Source organism: Hippoglossus hippoglossus, chromosome 10, assembly GCF_009819705.1.
Source record: "Hippoglossus hippoglossus isolate fHipHip1 chromosome 10, fHipHip1.pri, whole genome shotgun sequence".
In the NCBI taxonomy this organism is placed as follows: domain Eukaryota; kingdom Metazoa; phylum Chordata; class Actinopteri; order Pleuronectiformes; family Pleuronectidae; genus Hippoglossus; species Hippoglossus hippoglossus.
In genome coordinates this window covers 21,100,720-21,116,288 of record NC_047160.1, presented here as the reverse complement: position 1 = coordinate 21,116,288, position 15,569 = coordinate 21,100,720, and the positions used below count along the sequence as shown (strand labels likewise).

The 15,569-nt window shown below is 41.3% G+C and overlaps 1 protein-coding gene across 3 annotated transcripts in view; it reads left to right on the top strand.

Annotated features, from left to right (window-relative positions):
* slit3 (slit homolog 3 (Drosophila)) overlaps window positions 1–15,569 on the top strand; it is a 232,874-nt gene that overhangs the window by 142,781 nt on the left and 74,524 nt on the right. For all 3 annotated transcript variants that reach the window (XM_034597271.1, XM_034597270.1, XM_034597272.1), the window contains one exon: window positions 8–79. Coding sequence is in view for 1 of the 3 variants with exons in the window: in XM_034597270.1 (XP_034453161.1) it covers window positions 8–79 (72 nt within the window). In the remaining 2 variants the exon portion in view is untranslated. The remainder of the gene's footprint in view (window positions 1–7; window positions 80–15,569) is intronic.

Genomic DNA, 15,569 nt, shown 5'->3' with positions numbered 1-15,569 from the left:
GGTGCAGGCAACTGGACAGCAACCACATCAGCTGCATCGAAGATGGAGCTTTCCGGGCGCTGCGCGATCTGGAGATACTGTAAGTAGAGACAAAACCCTGGTCCTCTCACTCTGACTGCTCCATCTCTCTCCTCCTCCTCCTCCTCCTCTGCCTCTTCTTCTCATCAGTCTCTTCTTCTCCTCTCTCCCCCGTCTCATGAGCTGTCTGTGAAGCAGGGATCTGTCCTGTTCTCTCACTATCAGCATTGTTTTCTGTCTCATTCTGTTCCTTATCTCTTTACGCTGCTTTTTCCTTTCATGTAAAGATTCACATCTTCCCTCTCCTCTGCTCTCTTCGTCTCCGTTAGTTGCATGTCATCCCTCGTTCTTTACCCTTCATCTACTTTTCTATCTCATCTTTTTTATCTTTCTCTTGATACAAATCTGCTGTTTCTCTTGAATATGAGAAAAGCTTCAACTTGACAATGCTTATTGTGAGAGGATTAAGTTTATTTTAATGTTCCGGTGTGAATTATCTTTGTGTCATGTACGTGTGTGTGTGTGTGAGCTCAAGTGCATGTTTAAGTACATGTGTGCGTTGGATAAAAGAAAGTGTAGATAACCTGTTCATTCAGCAGCGCATGTATCGTCCTTGACTTACAATATTCTGAAAGTACCCACACACAGACACACACGCATGCACAGACACATACACACACACAGACACACACAAGCAAAGGGAGTGTGGAATAAACTGCATCTGCCACCTGCTGTGGTTTGCGTTTTCCCTGCACCATGTGTTAATGCATGTTGGTGACTTCCTCTGCATATAGGAACACGTTAATGATATATAGCGTGTTTGCTTCCAGCTGTGTGTGTGTAATGTTGTGTATAAGTGTGTAGCTCAGTGTGTGTGTGTGTCTGTCTGTGGAAGTTTGTGTGTCTGATCTGTCCAAATTTTTAGAGCTGCTCATTTGTCACTATGCTCCAGAGGTGTGACTGGCAACGGTGCAGTGCTGGGTTGTTCTGGGAGAAGCTTCTACCGTCTCTGCATCTGCATCATTGTGCACGGATGTCTGTACGTGTGTGTGTGTGTGCGTGCGTGTGTGTGTGTGTGGCAGTGGCATTTGTTCTTGCACAGAGGCAGATGCTCTGCTTCAATGTGCGTTGGGCATCTTACCCTCAACTCATTGCAACAACTTAGCAATCAGATCATTTATTTCGTGATAAAACACAGTATATTGCCAGAAAGACAGAAAGAAAGTGGAGAAAAATGTATTTCTCTGCTTGGCACAAGCATTGGGTCATTTGTCTGAAGGGTTGTTGGCAAGTCCTATTCGTATTCTGCTGTGTGGTGCTGACGGGTGGAAAGGTTAGTCGTATTGTTGCTGAATGTGATTATTAGAGGGTAAAGCTGTTTAGCAAATGAGGAAAGAAAAGAGAGAGAGAGAGAAGCACAAAGACAGACAAAGAGATATGAAGAAACGGCAGAGGAGAGGAGAGACGGACAGGAAAAAGATGGCAGAAGAAAAGAAGGTCAACATGATCGTCTTTAACACTGTGTCGCTCTCCATTTTTACATTGTTCCAATGCTGCTTCATCATTATGAGGTTCAGGTTCAGGCAGTGAGACCTAGAAGATCAGACTCATGATGCTAATGATATAGATTCATTGTAGAGATTTAAACAGGAGGAAGAAGTTATAGGCTTTTATGGTTATAAAAACCATTGTGAATATAATAAAACTATTCTCTTTTCATTATTTATGCAGCTTGAATAAATAATGTAACTCTGGTTTATTCTGGAAACAAAATCTCCCTCATGATCACATTCAAATCAATCATCAGACTTTCTATATGTGGCACTTTTCAAACAAATCAAAATGATGACAAAACATAGGATATTAAAAATGAAATTAAAAAGACGATTTAGAGACTCAGCGAGATAATATGGAAATACAGCAACAAAAGAATGTTAAGATCATAGAATATATATATATAGATATATGTATACAACCTTTTTGTAAAACAAAATATGTAAAGGTTTGTGCTCAGGACCTGCTACAAACCAGAGCTGCATAATCTATGATAACGCTCTAAGGTTCATGTGCTCATGTGGCAAAACCTGCATCCCACTCACTGAAACCATTGACTCCCAACAGAATCAGGCCCATCTTGATGAAACTCCTGCTGTAAGTGTTGTCGGTGCAGCCTTGTGCTGTCTGATGTGTTCACATGAATGATTAAAGAGATCAGTGGAAAACATTCAATAGCCCACATGGCAGCTTACACTGTGGATCACAGCCCGAACAAATCTTACTGCTAATCTCAAATGTCGTGCATCAACAAGGTATCGATATTTTTCTGCTGCAAAATTTTATTTTCTGCTTGAAATGCTGCAAAAAAAAAAGTTTATTTCTCCATCCATCATTCAACCTGTCAGGTCTCCCTTTCAAGGTTTTATTTCCTCATAGCAATGTTTTTTTTTTTCTTTGATTTGCCAGCTTCAATTTTCGCTCAGCGCACAATGAAAGTGATCGGGGGCAGATAGAGGGGGGGGGGGGATCAGCAGCGTGAGATACAACATATTAGCAATTCATAAGACTCTGACAGCTGACTGCTCAGCGAGATTTACAATTCACTGTAAATGCGCAGCCATTCCCATTCAGCAGACAGCATGACAGCACACAGTATATTCAGCGAATGTGACGTTTTAATAAAGGCAGGTGTGTGCTTGTGTGCTTGTGTGTGTGTGTCTGCCGGTGTGTTTGTGTGCAAAGTGTTGGTGCGCGTGTGCAAAGGGCATGAATGACAGTAGGCAATTCTGCCGCTGGACTGATCTTCATTTCTGGCATCTTAAAACACACACACAGATGTACACACACACGCACACACACATGCACAGACACACAGACACACAAACACAGACGCAGACCCATCTGTCCAGTTCTGGGGGTTCATTTCGTGACTGAGGTACAAAATGGGTTGACAGAGGTAGCAGTGATTGGAGTTCATGTGACTGCACCATCAGGTAGGTTTGTTTGTGTGTGCGCACATCTGGGCACACACACACACACACACACAGTGACACATGAATGTATATGTGGGAGTGTGTGCGGGGTTGTGCTTCATTTTGAGGACCGGTTTGTGTTTCATGCTTTTATAGTAAGAACATTTTTCACAAGTATCAACCAGTTAGTTCTTCACTAGGTTAGAATTCATCCATCAATCGATCAATAGCATAAATTGATTCCAGAACAAAAATCCTAACGGCAATGCTTGTTAGTTAAATCTTCAGTGATAGGTTAACCACTGGGATTAAACATGCAGTTGTGACAGAGGTCAGGCAATGGGCTTGAAGGTTAATACGGTCCATGATGGCGCCTGCGTGTGTTTTCCGTTATGGCTGCACATGTATGTATCTCATTACATGTTTTCCTATATTTGAGTGTCAATCTATGCATCTATTGGTCGATTTGTGTGTTCAAGTCATTTCTCACTTCCCCACCCATTAAAACGACCAGTCGATGAACGATGGACCTTTTGAGGCGATGTACGTCTGCGCACATGTTTGAGTACGTGTGGTTGTGCATCTGCAGTCCCGCTGTCTAAGTGTATTGCCCAAGACTGGCTGACAAATGGATGGTGTGTGTGTCTCTGTGTTTGTGTGTGTGTGTGTGTGCTTCAGCCATTTGTGTGAGTCATGCTAATTGAAAGCCACTAACGAATCTCCACATTAATTAATCTAGTCATTTTTAATTAGCCGCTGTTTCTTGGTGGCCTAGGTTTTATCTGAGCTGCTTAATATGTTCCACAGCAGCAGTGTTGACGAGGCCAAGCTGCAAATTGGAGCGTTGGGCTGATTTTGAAAATGCTAAATGGATTTTAGTTTGTTCGTTTTATTTATCTTTTCGTAATTGTTCCGGGAAATAAAAAAAAAAATGCAGTGATGGGGTGTTCATTTAATTATTATTAAATTAGACAACATATTATAATTAACAGACATTTTAAGAGACAATTTACAAAATGTTTCACTAATCACAAAATGAAAAATGTTGTGGATGTGTCAATGTGGCGAAAGACCTCATCATGTGTTGATTGTTGGACAAGCATTGTTAAGTTATTGCACAAAAGACAAAAGAGTTGTGATTTAGGTATTTTTTTAACTCAAACAAGCAAATAACTTGACGCCGCAGGTTTACTTTGTCGTTTGGCGACAGCAGAACAACATTTTACAATCAGCATTTTAGCGCATTTCACACACATACACCTATTAACAGGAGTGTATAGGTTGTGCATGAGGACTAACTCAATCCTTGTATCACGCGCTAAGTAGGATGGAAGTGGCGACACGCCCAGCACAGTGCAATGTATGCAGCTGTATTCAGGTGACAGCTTTGATTTCAGTAAAAAAAATCCCCATCGTGTAACAAGGAAACATCTTCTCTTATCGTAATGGCTGTAATATTTACCGAACAGTTTTCCTGTTGTAATCTATGTTGCTGCTAATGTTCATTCTGTCCACACTCGTATTCTAGATCAGATTCGGGCTCGATTTTGTACAAATATTCAAGAAATTACAACTATGTCCTGTTATTTAGTTTAACTTACTGCATAGTTTGGGGTGCAACTAAGGGGTTGTAATAACATTAGTCTGAGATAAGGTAAGAGATTTTAAATTAAAAGTAAAATTATAGCACTGGAATTTATTATAAAAGGTTCAGGTCAATAGAAATCAAAATGAAGCATTTCCGCCCATCATTTTAAAGATAAAATGTTCTGCAGCACCTCTGAGATATATGGAGCACTTTCAACGCCTCATATCACTGAGCAACAGATAAAATAAAATTTATACCACTAACATCTAAATAAAATACCTGAGAGTTTTCTTATTGATTCATTTATTTTCTATATTCGAAGAAATGAATAGATTCCGTGACGTTCAGGATGAAGTGATTTGAACCGCTGTTAATCTCCGTGTCTCGGTTTGACTGAAGAGTTTTGCTTCCTGAAGAGGTTTAGGGAGAAAGATGGAAATGACTAAAGACACTTTTACATTCACCATTTCCTTTGATATCTGCTCCCTTTACTCATATGTCCTTAGATAGTCTCTTTCTCTCGCTTCCTCTCCGCTCCGCTCACTCTTTCATGGCTGCCAGGATGAAAGTGGAGGATCAGTGTTGTAAAAGCAAGGCAGTGCTGGGCTATGATTTATTTAGACCCAAAAGGACTGTGGTTACAATCCCATCCCTTTTTTTTTGCCAGAAGAGACAAGACACGAGATTTTCGGGGGGTGGAGGGAGTTCACAAAATGGAAAAGGGCAGAACGAGGGATTTGAGCGGAGGGGAAGAGAGGAAAGAGCGTGGTATCGCTGTTGTAAAAACAGCCAGTTTCCTGGTCATCATTTATTTATCTGCCGTTGGACCTGAGGAGAGGGATGGAGGGAAGAAGCAGGCAATAAAGAGGAAGAGACAGGAATGGAGGGAGCAAAACAATGCAAAGATAAAGAGATTTTGGAGGATTTAAGATAATAAAGCATGAAGATAAAGAAAATAGAGAAAAGAGGGCAGATAAATGGATGAATGCAACACAAATACAAACAAGGAGGCAGAGGAGAACGTACAATGTGCTGCAGAAAGTGAGCCAAGAAGAAAGAGATGTGGGGCGCAAAGGTGTGAAAGTCATCAGAGAGTGAGGAGAGACAGAAAAGCGCAGGAACACTGATGTGATGTTAGCGGGTAAAAAAACAGAAAAAAGAAGTGATAGAAAATAAATTGAACGGATCAGAGGGAGGGAAGCAGGGAGGCATTAATTATTGATGGAACAAATGTCTGACTGACTGACTCAATTTGGCCATTTGTTGTTTCCAGACCACGGAGGCTGTTAGATAGACACAGCGTTTCTCAAAGTGAGGATGGAGTCCCCGACCGGGGAACTGCTGGGAGGATTATCTGGGTCCTTGATGAAGCAAATCAGGCTGAAAATCACAGAGTGTAGTTTTTATTCAAAATGAAGTTGATGTTCTGTTTCTGAAATTGCATAATCTCTACTTTTGTTTTCTAATATTGCAATTATTTATTGCTAAGGCAAATTAGGAGTTGCAATTTAACCTGTTAACTGTTAAAGATTTAAAGTAAACTTAATTTAGATCTAATATAAATGCAATGCAAAACATCCATTTCTAATCCCTGACTTTAAAACTGATGTGTGTAAACTCATGTCACCTCAGTGGATCCAAGGAGCTGAATTTCAAACAGCAAATGCCCTCAATGAAATGAACAGAAAGGAAAAGTTGTTTCGTAAAGGTGATCATTAATATGTTTTAACTCTCATGTCTCAAAGTCGCACGCTGGCTCTTTGAATTTAAGCCTGTATACTTCCTGTTATAAATCGTTGTCACAGTCGGGCTTCGGGTCCAACTTGACCTCTGCTGAAGGTCATCTTTTCTCCCTCTTTAATATCCGCCCAGTCATTTTGGCTCTGGCCTGAAATGAAGATAAACTCCAGTTATGCCATGGTGAAAAATTTAAAAAGGAAATTAGCATGCTCTGGTGACTTTAGTTGCCACCGCCTGCAGATTAGAGGAGCAGGTCATTTGGTTGGGATATTGCCAGTCAATTTCTGAAGTGAACTTTTTGGCTGCTCTGTAGAGCTCATGTGCTTCCAGGAGGCAGTTTTGTGGCCAAAATAATGGTTTTACATGTTTGCATTAACCTGCCTTCTTTCTCTGCATGTTGATTGTAACAGAAAGTTATAGTTTTGTTTGAGAGTCATATAAACAGGCTGGTAATGAGAAGCCTCTTTTATACAGAGGCAAGAGTTTGCCTCATTTACAGAGGACGCACAGCAGGGAGACGGTTTGAGAAAAGACTAGAAAGGTGTTTAAATGGACCTGTTCTGACACATTAACCACGATGCAATGCGTTGATTCAGTAACAGACATAAGACGAGAAACATCAATCATGTAGAATTTCTTCACATCAACATAAACAAACAACATTTTGTGAAGCCTATGGTTACTCTTAGAAAAGTAAAGTTATGAGCTAAACTAATCGTATAGGCCGCCGTGGCTGAGGAGGTGGGGCAAGTCGTCCACTGACCAACATGGTTCAATTCCCAGCTCCTCCAGTGCATATGCTGAAGTGTCCTTAGGCCAGGGCCCCCATATAAACCCTAACGGCTGCTTCATAACTGTATGACTGATGTGTGACAGAAAAAGTGCTGCATTTAGAAGCGCTGTATAAATGTGTGTGTGTGAATGGGTGAGCATGGCTTGGTGTGAAGTGCTGTAAGTGGTTGTTACGACTAGAGAAGCGCTTTTATAAATGCATTTTACCATTCAATTTAAACACTGTGTTATTGTCAGGGGGGCAGGTTTAGCTTTGGCAAGTAAAGCGAAAAAAGTGAGCGTGAAATAAAGGTTGAAACAGAAGTGAAACCGGGATTAAAGCTGACAGCTCCTCTTGTGCAGCAACCAGTCCCTTTCAAAACCGGCAAGAACTCAAGCTGCTTGATCCAGTGTTCATTCTGTCTTCAGACGAGTCAATTCATCGACATCCCTCCGTTTGATTCTATTCCAGGACTTAGTTACATTGATTACACGATATAAAAACATCTGTCTTTACAAAGGTTTACACAAGTTACTCAACAGATCAAAAGACGCTGAGATCCTTCTTTTCTCGACTACAAACACAGAGACAGACCCAAACTTGACTCATTATTCTTTCACTTTAAATCACGAACACATTGCAAACCATGGAGGACTTTTCATATTTGTCATTAAACACCTATCAGAATCAATTACAGCCACACACTGATTCTAAACAAGTGATTTTTCTAACGACGATCGTCACTGATGCGCGTCAGTGAACTTGAAAGTGTTGACATTCAGCAAAAAGATTCATCTTAATTACTCGACAGTCCTTTTCATCTGGATAGAAGACGTGAAGGCTTCAGATCGGCACCGCCACAGCTCATGAACACATTCTGTATTTTGGAAGAGAAGCAGTCTTTGGTCTCTGTATCCATTACAAAGGTCAGACCCTGCTTGAAGCTGCATGTCCGGGAAAGATTGCTGCTAATAAGCACATTTGTTATAGAGTTTCCCCAAGAGAAACGCTCTGATTAATAAAGACAACAAATACAAAGACTATTCTGCTCCTAATATTTCCATTTCATGTTCCGATGGTTAAAGCTGCGATGCCACACGGAGGGAAACCGAAACATGACTTTCCTTTAGTGCGTGATTGAAACGAGAACCATGACTGTCAAACTCAACACCACGTTAGCTTTTCTCCTAATACTATGATTGCACCTTTTTTCTGAAAGCGTTCGACAGTGAAAGATGTATGTGCTCAAACTTGTAAGGCCAATAAACATGGCAGAAGTGGAAATGTAATTACATGATAAACACAATCTTTTTATTTGACGGAGGAGCCGCTCGATCCGCTTTGTCGGTTCGATCCCCGAGAATTCCTCGTCTCTGCAATCACGTCAGCGCAGATGGTAGGCATTCCTCCTTTGCGACTAATGACCGTGTCTGCCAGTGCGTGTGTGTTTTTACTCAGTGAGAGCTAATTTAACGCTGAGTGCCAGCGCTGAAAGCAGGCCAACCTTGCTCCGCTGTGCCCTGAAGTCTTTCCATATTGTATTGTGTTCATTTGTATCAATGAGGAATGTAGCATTAGAAAGGAACAACTTCCTTTAATCTCTGAAATATTAAGTTGGATGTGTGTTATCTTCAGTCCTCTAGTTTGGTATTTTATTTAATTATGGTATTACCTCTGCCAAGGAGGTTGCATTTAAGTTGTGTTTCTCTATCTGCTAGTAACCATGAAACTTGGTGGAAGGATGAAGTAATAGGAAAGAACCCATTACATTTTGGAGTGTATCCGAATAAATGGGCGGATCCAGGAGGGGACAAGTGCATGCACATGAAACTACGGATTCCGAGTGAAGCAGACTAAAGAGTGAACAAGTTGTCCCATGTATCGCCACAATTGCAGCTGAAATGTTGAGGTCTGACTGTCTGCATGAATGGTAACAGCTTTATGGACGATAGTGCTGAACACAGTTAAAAATGCAGCTACGGATCAAAACACGAACTTAGACATCTCTTATTTTATTATGAGACGTGTAAAAGTTCAATATGAAACTGTGGCAGGACAAATTACAACATGGCAAGTCGCCACAATCGAAAAAATGTATGGGGAACAGTGCTTTGAGATGGAGAGATATGGGTGTTAGTCTTGGCAGAGGAATGCATTTAGTGAAGTGTAATAGTATATTTAGTGTTCCTTTGTGGTTTGGAGTTTTAGCCACCAGCCTTCTTTAAATTCAGTGACCTGTAGCTTCCCGTTCTGCCTCCAGCTAAACCCCGATTCCAAAAACCATGCTGTAGAGCTCTTCCTGATTTATAATTTTCTGCTCAGTTGCATAAATCTGTACTTGTAGATTGATTGCAATCACAAGGGCAAACCGATCGTTACTAATGCCCTGCGATGTCTCAATCAATAATATATAATCTATTTGAAAACACTTAGCAAATAGCTAACACCTAATTTTGAATTCCACTGTGTTTTAGCAAGTGTGTCTGTGTGTCTTTGAATGAGTTAATCCAGTTAGCGCATGTGTCTGCCAGGCCATATCAGAATAAATGATGGGTCCCTCTGTGATGATGAATGGTAATTTAGATTTAACATAACTGGACTAACGAGCGTGCTAATGACTCCAAAGCTAGTCTGGACAGCTCTCACCCGACGGGCTCACGCCTTGCATCCCAATGAGCTGGGGAAAGGGCACCCGTACACACACACACACCCTCAATACGCACACACACATACTCAACACACACACACACAGAAGAAAAACATGCCCAAGGGTTTTAATAATTGCATGCATACAAAATTCACAAATGGTTCTGGCGGGGAAGCACACACGTACATAGCCACACACACACACACACACACACACACACACACACACACACACACACACACACACACACACACCACTCGTTGGTGTGTGCACATGTGTGTGTGCTCTTCTAAGAACTCCATGCGTAGTGGAGAGCGGCGATGTCACCCTAATATGAAGCTGATTAATTGATAATCATTCATAGGCCAGTTTTCAACCAGCTGAATTAGACGCAGTTTTCGTTCACTGATCTCTCGACTCAAGTTTTTTTCCCCGCTGACAACAAAGATTGATGAAAATAGACGATAAGTACTTGATCATTTTCAGATATAAATAGAATTAATCGGTTTCATTTTTCAAAAGGATCTTTATCTCAGTCAGAAATGATAAGGAGAATGAATTTTCAGGGAATTATATATAGAGTGTCCTGAGATTTGTCAAGGTGATGAGGTACCGTATGTGCCGTGTTTTTACTTCATGGGGTCATGTCTCTTTCAAAACATTTGAAAATTTGTCTTCAGAAATAAGAAATCCACCATTAACTGTTTCCTAGGCCGGTGACTTTATATTCACAGAGGTATTGATCCTGTCAGAGCCACAGATTCTTACGTCTTTGTTGAGTGACATGTTCAAATGTGGGCTGTGACTTTAGGACAGTATTTGTGCATTATTACCGTTATAGATTTCTGGAACCACTTATCGTCTTCATGTGTATGCACACTCAATACATTCAGTGTTCAATTCCTGAAAAGGGGACACAGCAACTGCTGAAGTGTCCTTTATCCACAACATCTCAATTCTTACGTTATTACTGACCAGAAATCAGTCTGGATAGTTTTTTAGCTAGTTTTAGTTTTGAAGACAATTTTGAAGTACAGTAGACAGCTTGAAGTGAAGGTTTTATATAAATAGGGGGGCTGTATGTGAGAACTTAAACGTCGGAGTCGGTTGATTTTCTGGAACATTTCCTTCCAGCCCCCTGATAAAATGCGTCATGTCCGACCTCCTGCGTGTTCTACCCAGGCACCACCACTCCCCTGAGTGTTTTCTCCTTGATGTGAACGTCTCTGACCTGAACAACCTCCCGCTGAATTCTTCTTATGTTCAAGGCAAACTCATTCATGTCTGAAAGCAGCTTTTGAGAATTTAGTTCAGAAACCACAGATATATTCTGCAAATTAATGTTGTAATGACTTTAAAGTGGTAAATAATCAAATATTCTACAGATGAGCGACTGAGATGAGAGCATATCCTTTAATATCATCTTTTGCATATACAAAAGGCAACGGTACTAAATAAAATAAAAAAGAAAGAGATGTTATCTGATGGAGCACTTTTTGATTCCCCCCTGCGGACATACCTCTCTGCTGATACTACAGAAACATGACCAGGGGGCAGGGACGGATTGAGTTTGAAAGATGGCAAAAGTGAATGAGCGGCAGGTCAGATGACGAAGCGTGCGATGTCCACCGAACCGACATAAATTCACTTTTTGTGAAACTGAAACTGCGACGGTGACGGACCGAAACTCGTGGCGTGACAAAGAGAGACGGAGTGAATGAAAACGGCACGATGCTTAGAAAAGTACAGGAGGAAAGAGAGGTTTCAGATATGCTGTTACATGACATGCCTACACACTCACTCTCACACACACACACTCAGGAACAGCCCAGAGGTCTGAGAGGACCAGCTGCATATTTTATGATCACTTTTCTCCATGAAGCTTTCTCTGAGAGAGAGGGAGAGAGTGAGAAAATGAGTAAGAGAGACAGAGGTAGGAGGCGGGTGTGCGTCTGTATGCGTGTGTGTGTGTGTGTGCATGTAAACTTGTGTGTGTGTGCAGCAGAAGGGTTTTGACCAACCAGCGACTGTCATAATTCATAAGGGGAGACGGAGTTGCTCAGTGCACTGTGGCTCTACAAGGTGACTTTCACTCCTCAGCCTCTGACTCTCTCTCTCTCTCTCTCTCTCTCTCTCTCTCTCTCTCTCTCTCTCTCTCTCTCTCTCTCTCACACACACACACGCGCAAACATGTTCTCCTTCTCTTCTTCATCTGAAGTGTCTTCCCTCTTGTCTTTTAGCTTTGTTCTCTCTTCTTCAGCAATTATCCCCTGCACAGTCTGTCTTATCTCTCATCTTCTTCATTCACATCTCTTCTACAAACCCTTAAAGGTCCAGTGTAAGATTTAGGTGAAAGGGATCTATTGACAGAAATTGAATATAAATTGTACGAATTGTTTTCTTTACCCTAGAATGAGCCTTTTATATTTAAATACTTACCCCAGGAGTGGGTCCTCTCTACGGAGGCCACCATGTTTTTTACAGTAGCCCAAACTGGACAAAACACCTTTGGGGTTTTTATGACAACTGAAGGCTACCACAGGTTCTCCTTAATGTTTGAAGGGGAGGGTGAGGTGAGGTATATTCAGCTGCAACATGCAACTTCACCACTAGATGTCACTAAATTCTATACACTGATCCCTTAAAGCTAATTTATGCTCACCGATAGAAATGCATACGATACAGACAGAGCCCTCTGTCTGTACTCTGCGTTCATTTAATCCGTATTTGTGCACATCTTCTGAAAGCTTACGGACAAAACAAACAAAAGGGAGCAGTACCACCGGAGATCGTGAGGGGGCAGTGTAGCCAATAGTTTAAGTGAGACGATTATAGGAAACGAGGAACACATTTTAACAATGGTGGAACTTTGCGAGTTGGTAAGTTTCACCATCGCCATTTCCAACGCAGCAGCTTTTGTGTCAGGAACATTATCACAACCTCCTCCCTCCCCCTCGACATGTCTGTTGTTCTTAGAAACACTCGACTCTACGCTGCCCTCGAGTGGATGTATTGCTTTACAACCATGCCAACATAAAGGACACATGGAAGTATGTGGGAAGTGATAGTTGCTGCTAAGTTTGAAAGGGACAAATCTCTTGTTACGTAAATTAGCCTTTTATCCTCCTCTCACTCCTCCTCTCTTTGCTTATTACCGTCTCTTGCTTTTTGCCTTTCTCCTCCCTCTCTCCACATTTCCCTTCTTTCATCCTGTTTTTCGTGTGATCACAAGGAAAGAAAACGACTTAAAAGGCTACGTCAGCCAATTGGAGTGAGACTAGACTCTAACATCATCAGTTCGAGTAAGTTCACTGATCGTCCAGCCAAGCACTGAGACCAGAATAACCTTTTCTACCACTGTTTTCTTTCCTATTATATCGAGGGAGGAGAACAGCAAGAAAAATAGAATGACGTGTATCAGGCTTGTAAGCCGGAGGCAGTCAATTTTATTTCCACCCGCTGAGTTGTTGACTTCTCTGCCTCACTTATGCCACAAACTCCTCTCTCCTTTGCCAGATGCCAATGTTTAACAAAAATACTATTTTAAAGAAAGAAGCGGTCAAATGGGAACAAATGTTAGCATTACTCTTTAATGATGTGTCCCAGTACACTGTTAGAAGAAGATCATCTCATTCACACACACACAAAGGACGCCACAGAACAAAGTACTTTACTGCCAAATGAAATTTCTTACACTCGGTCTGTTGTGCACGCTATACGAGAACGATGCGCACTAGTGGAGTTAATCTAATATTTAAATACCACATTTAGATGAAAGAGACTTTTACTGCACAGAGACAAAATATATCACATTAAAGTAGAAGCAACAGAGATATAGTCATCAATGTAAATATTAGAAGTTTAAAATATGTCTCGCAAATCTTCTCATTTATATCCAACAAAATTTACCTCATCCGTACAAGTAGGAATGTGAAATAAACTGTATAAGAGGTGGAGTAATAGAATTTGAAATTTTACCGTGTGTGTGTGTACCTGCAATTTAAACTTACAGACTCACAGTTTGGCCAAATAGGGCAGTTGTTTGTGCAAATTCACCAGTACAACTGTCAAAATGTAACAAGACTAAGGGGGTTGGAAAAACAGTGTGTGTGCACCTGCCCCAGTTCAGTTGTTGTGTGTCCAGCCTCAGCCGCCCTCAGTAACGATTGAATTTCTGTGGTCGCATCCTGCCTCCAGATCTGTCTTCTATCCCTGACGCGTGGGCGCTGGATCGAAGCCCCTAAAATAAACCTTTCTTGAACCTAAAATGTAGTAATACAAAGGTCGTGAGTGTTTGTGTGTGTGTGTGTGTGTGTGTGTGTGTGTGTGTGTGTGTGTGTGTGTGTGTGTGTGTGTGTGTGTGTGTGTGTGTGTGTGTGTGTGTGTCTGCATATATGCGCATACCATAGTGGTGTCTGAGTAACCAAATTCATTTTAAGTGGATGCATATTTTTCAGTCTCCTTTTTAGTACGTATCCAGGTTTGTGCGTTGTATTTTTGACCACATCCTCTACATGAATATAAGACATATCTGTGTGTGTGTCTGTGAGCGCACGGAGGGGTCTGAAGAGACAGAGCAGTGCAGCTTTCTGCTGTTCAGTGATTTTGGTCTGGCCGGCCTCTTGGCTTCTGTTTGAATCAGTGGGCTCAGCAGAGCCATCACACCCTGGCAACAACCGGCGCCCTGGCAAAAACAGAGGGCCTGACCTGTGGAGAGAGGGGGGGGAGGAGGGACGGGGCGGTGTGGGAAAGAGAGAGAAAAAGTAAAAAGACAAGACAGGGGGTCAAATAGAGAAAAATAGGTCAACAGAGAGAGGGTCAGCTGTGAGCCGAAGTTGCTGTGTAAAAATTGATGGAACGGTTAGTGAGGGGAAGGGTGTCTTGTGAGTTGTCCAGAAGTACACGTGTTTCATATTTAAGGTTCATTCGTCAGTTTCCTCAGTTGAAAAAGAAATGTCCCTGGAGGAAATCATTTATCAAATTATAATACAGCCCACAGCTAAATGCAACAGGTGGTACCCCTTAAAAATACACATATTTGTTAATATAAGAAGTAAAAAAAAGTAAATTATAAAAAAGTATATTAGAAGTCTAAAAGTAAACACCCCTGCAGCTAATACACATAATTAGAAAGGAGCTCACTAATTTGCCACCGCCCAGGTGTCCCCTGCAATAATGCACCAAATCCAACCCTGTTCATTTGGACATCGTTCTAAAACTATTGAAGATATATATATAAACTGTTGGTTTTATACTGAATCCTCATTAATTCAGCTACACACTGGTGGTAGTTACAGGTTTCCAGCTCCATTTGCTACTCTACAGGGGCTATAAAAACCTATACCCCTATGAAACCACATTAAAATCCTAATCCGCTCTATATTTCGCAATGTTTAAAAAAGTGATTCAAAATTCCTGGATCTGCTCCTTTAACCAGATCCACGCCAACATTTAATGGATTTCTTGGCCTGTTCTCCATCCTTCCGCTAAGTCCCATGGAAATCCCTTCAGTCGTTTTTTGTGTAATCCTGCTGACAAACAAGAAAACCAACAGAAGAGCTAAAACATACTGGGTGGAGGTAATAATCAGGCCCATTCAAATTGAAATGTTCTGTTATAACAAAGTATACTTTTCATTTAGCTTAAAACATAGAGAAAAATCAAGAACCACACATTTTCATTGAAGTTCAGGTCAGCAGACTGAGACGGTTATTTCAAATCTTCAGCTTGTGTTTCCTAAAGTAGCTCATGGCGGATTTTGAGGTTTACTTTGAATTCATGTCCTCTGGTAGGAAAAGCCTCTTTCAGGTGCACTGCCTCAACTCGACTAAATTC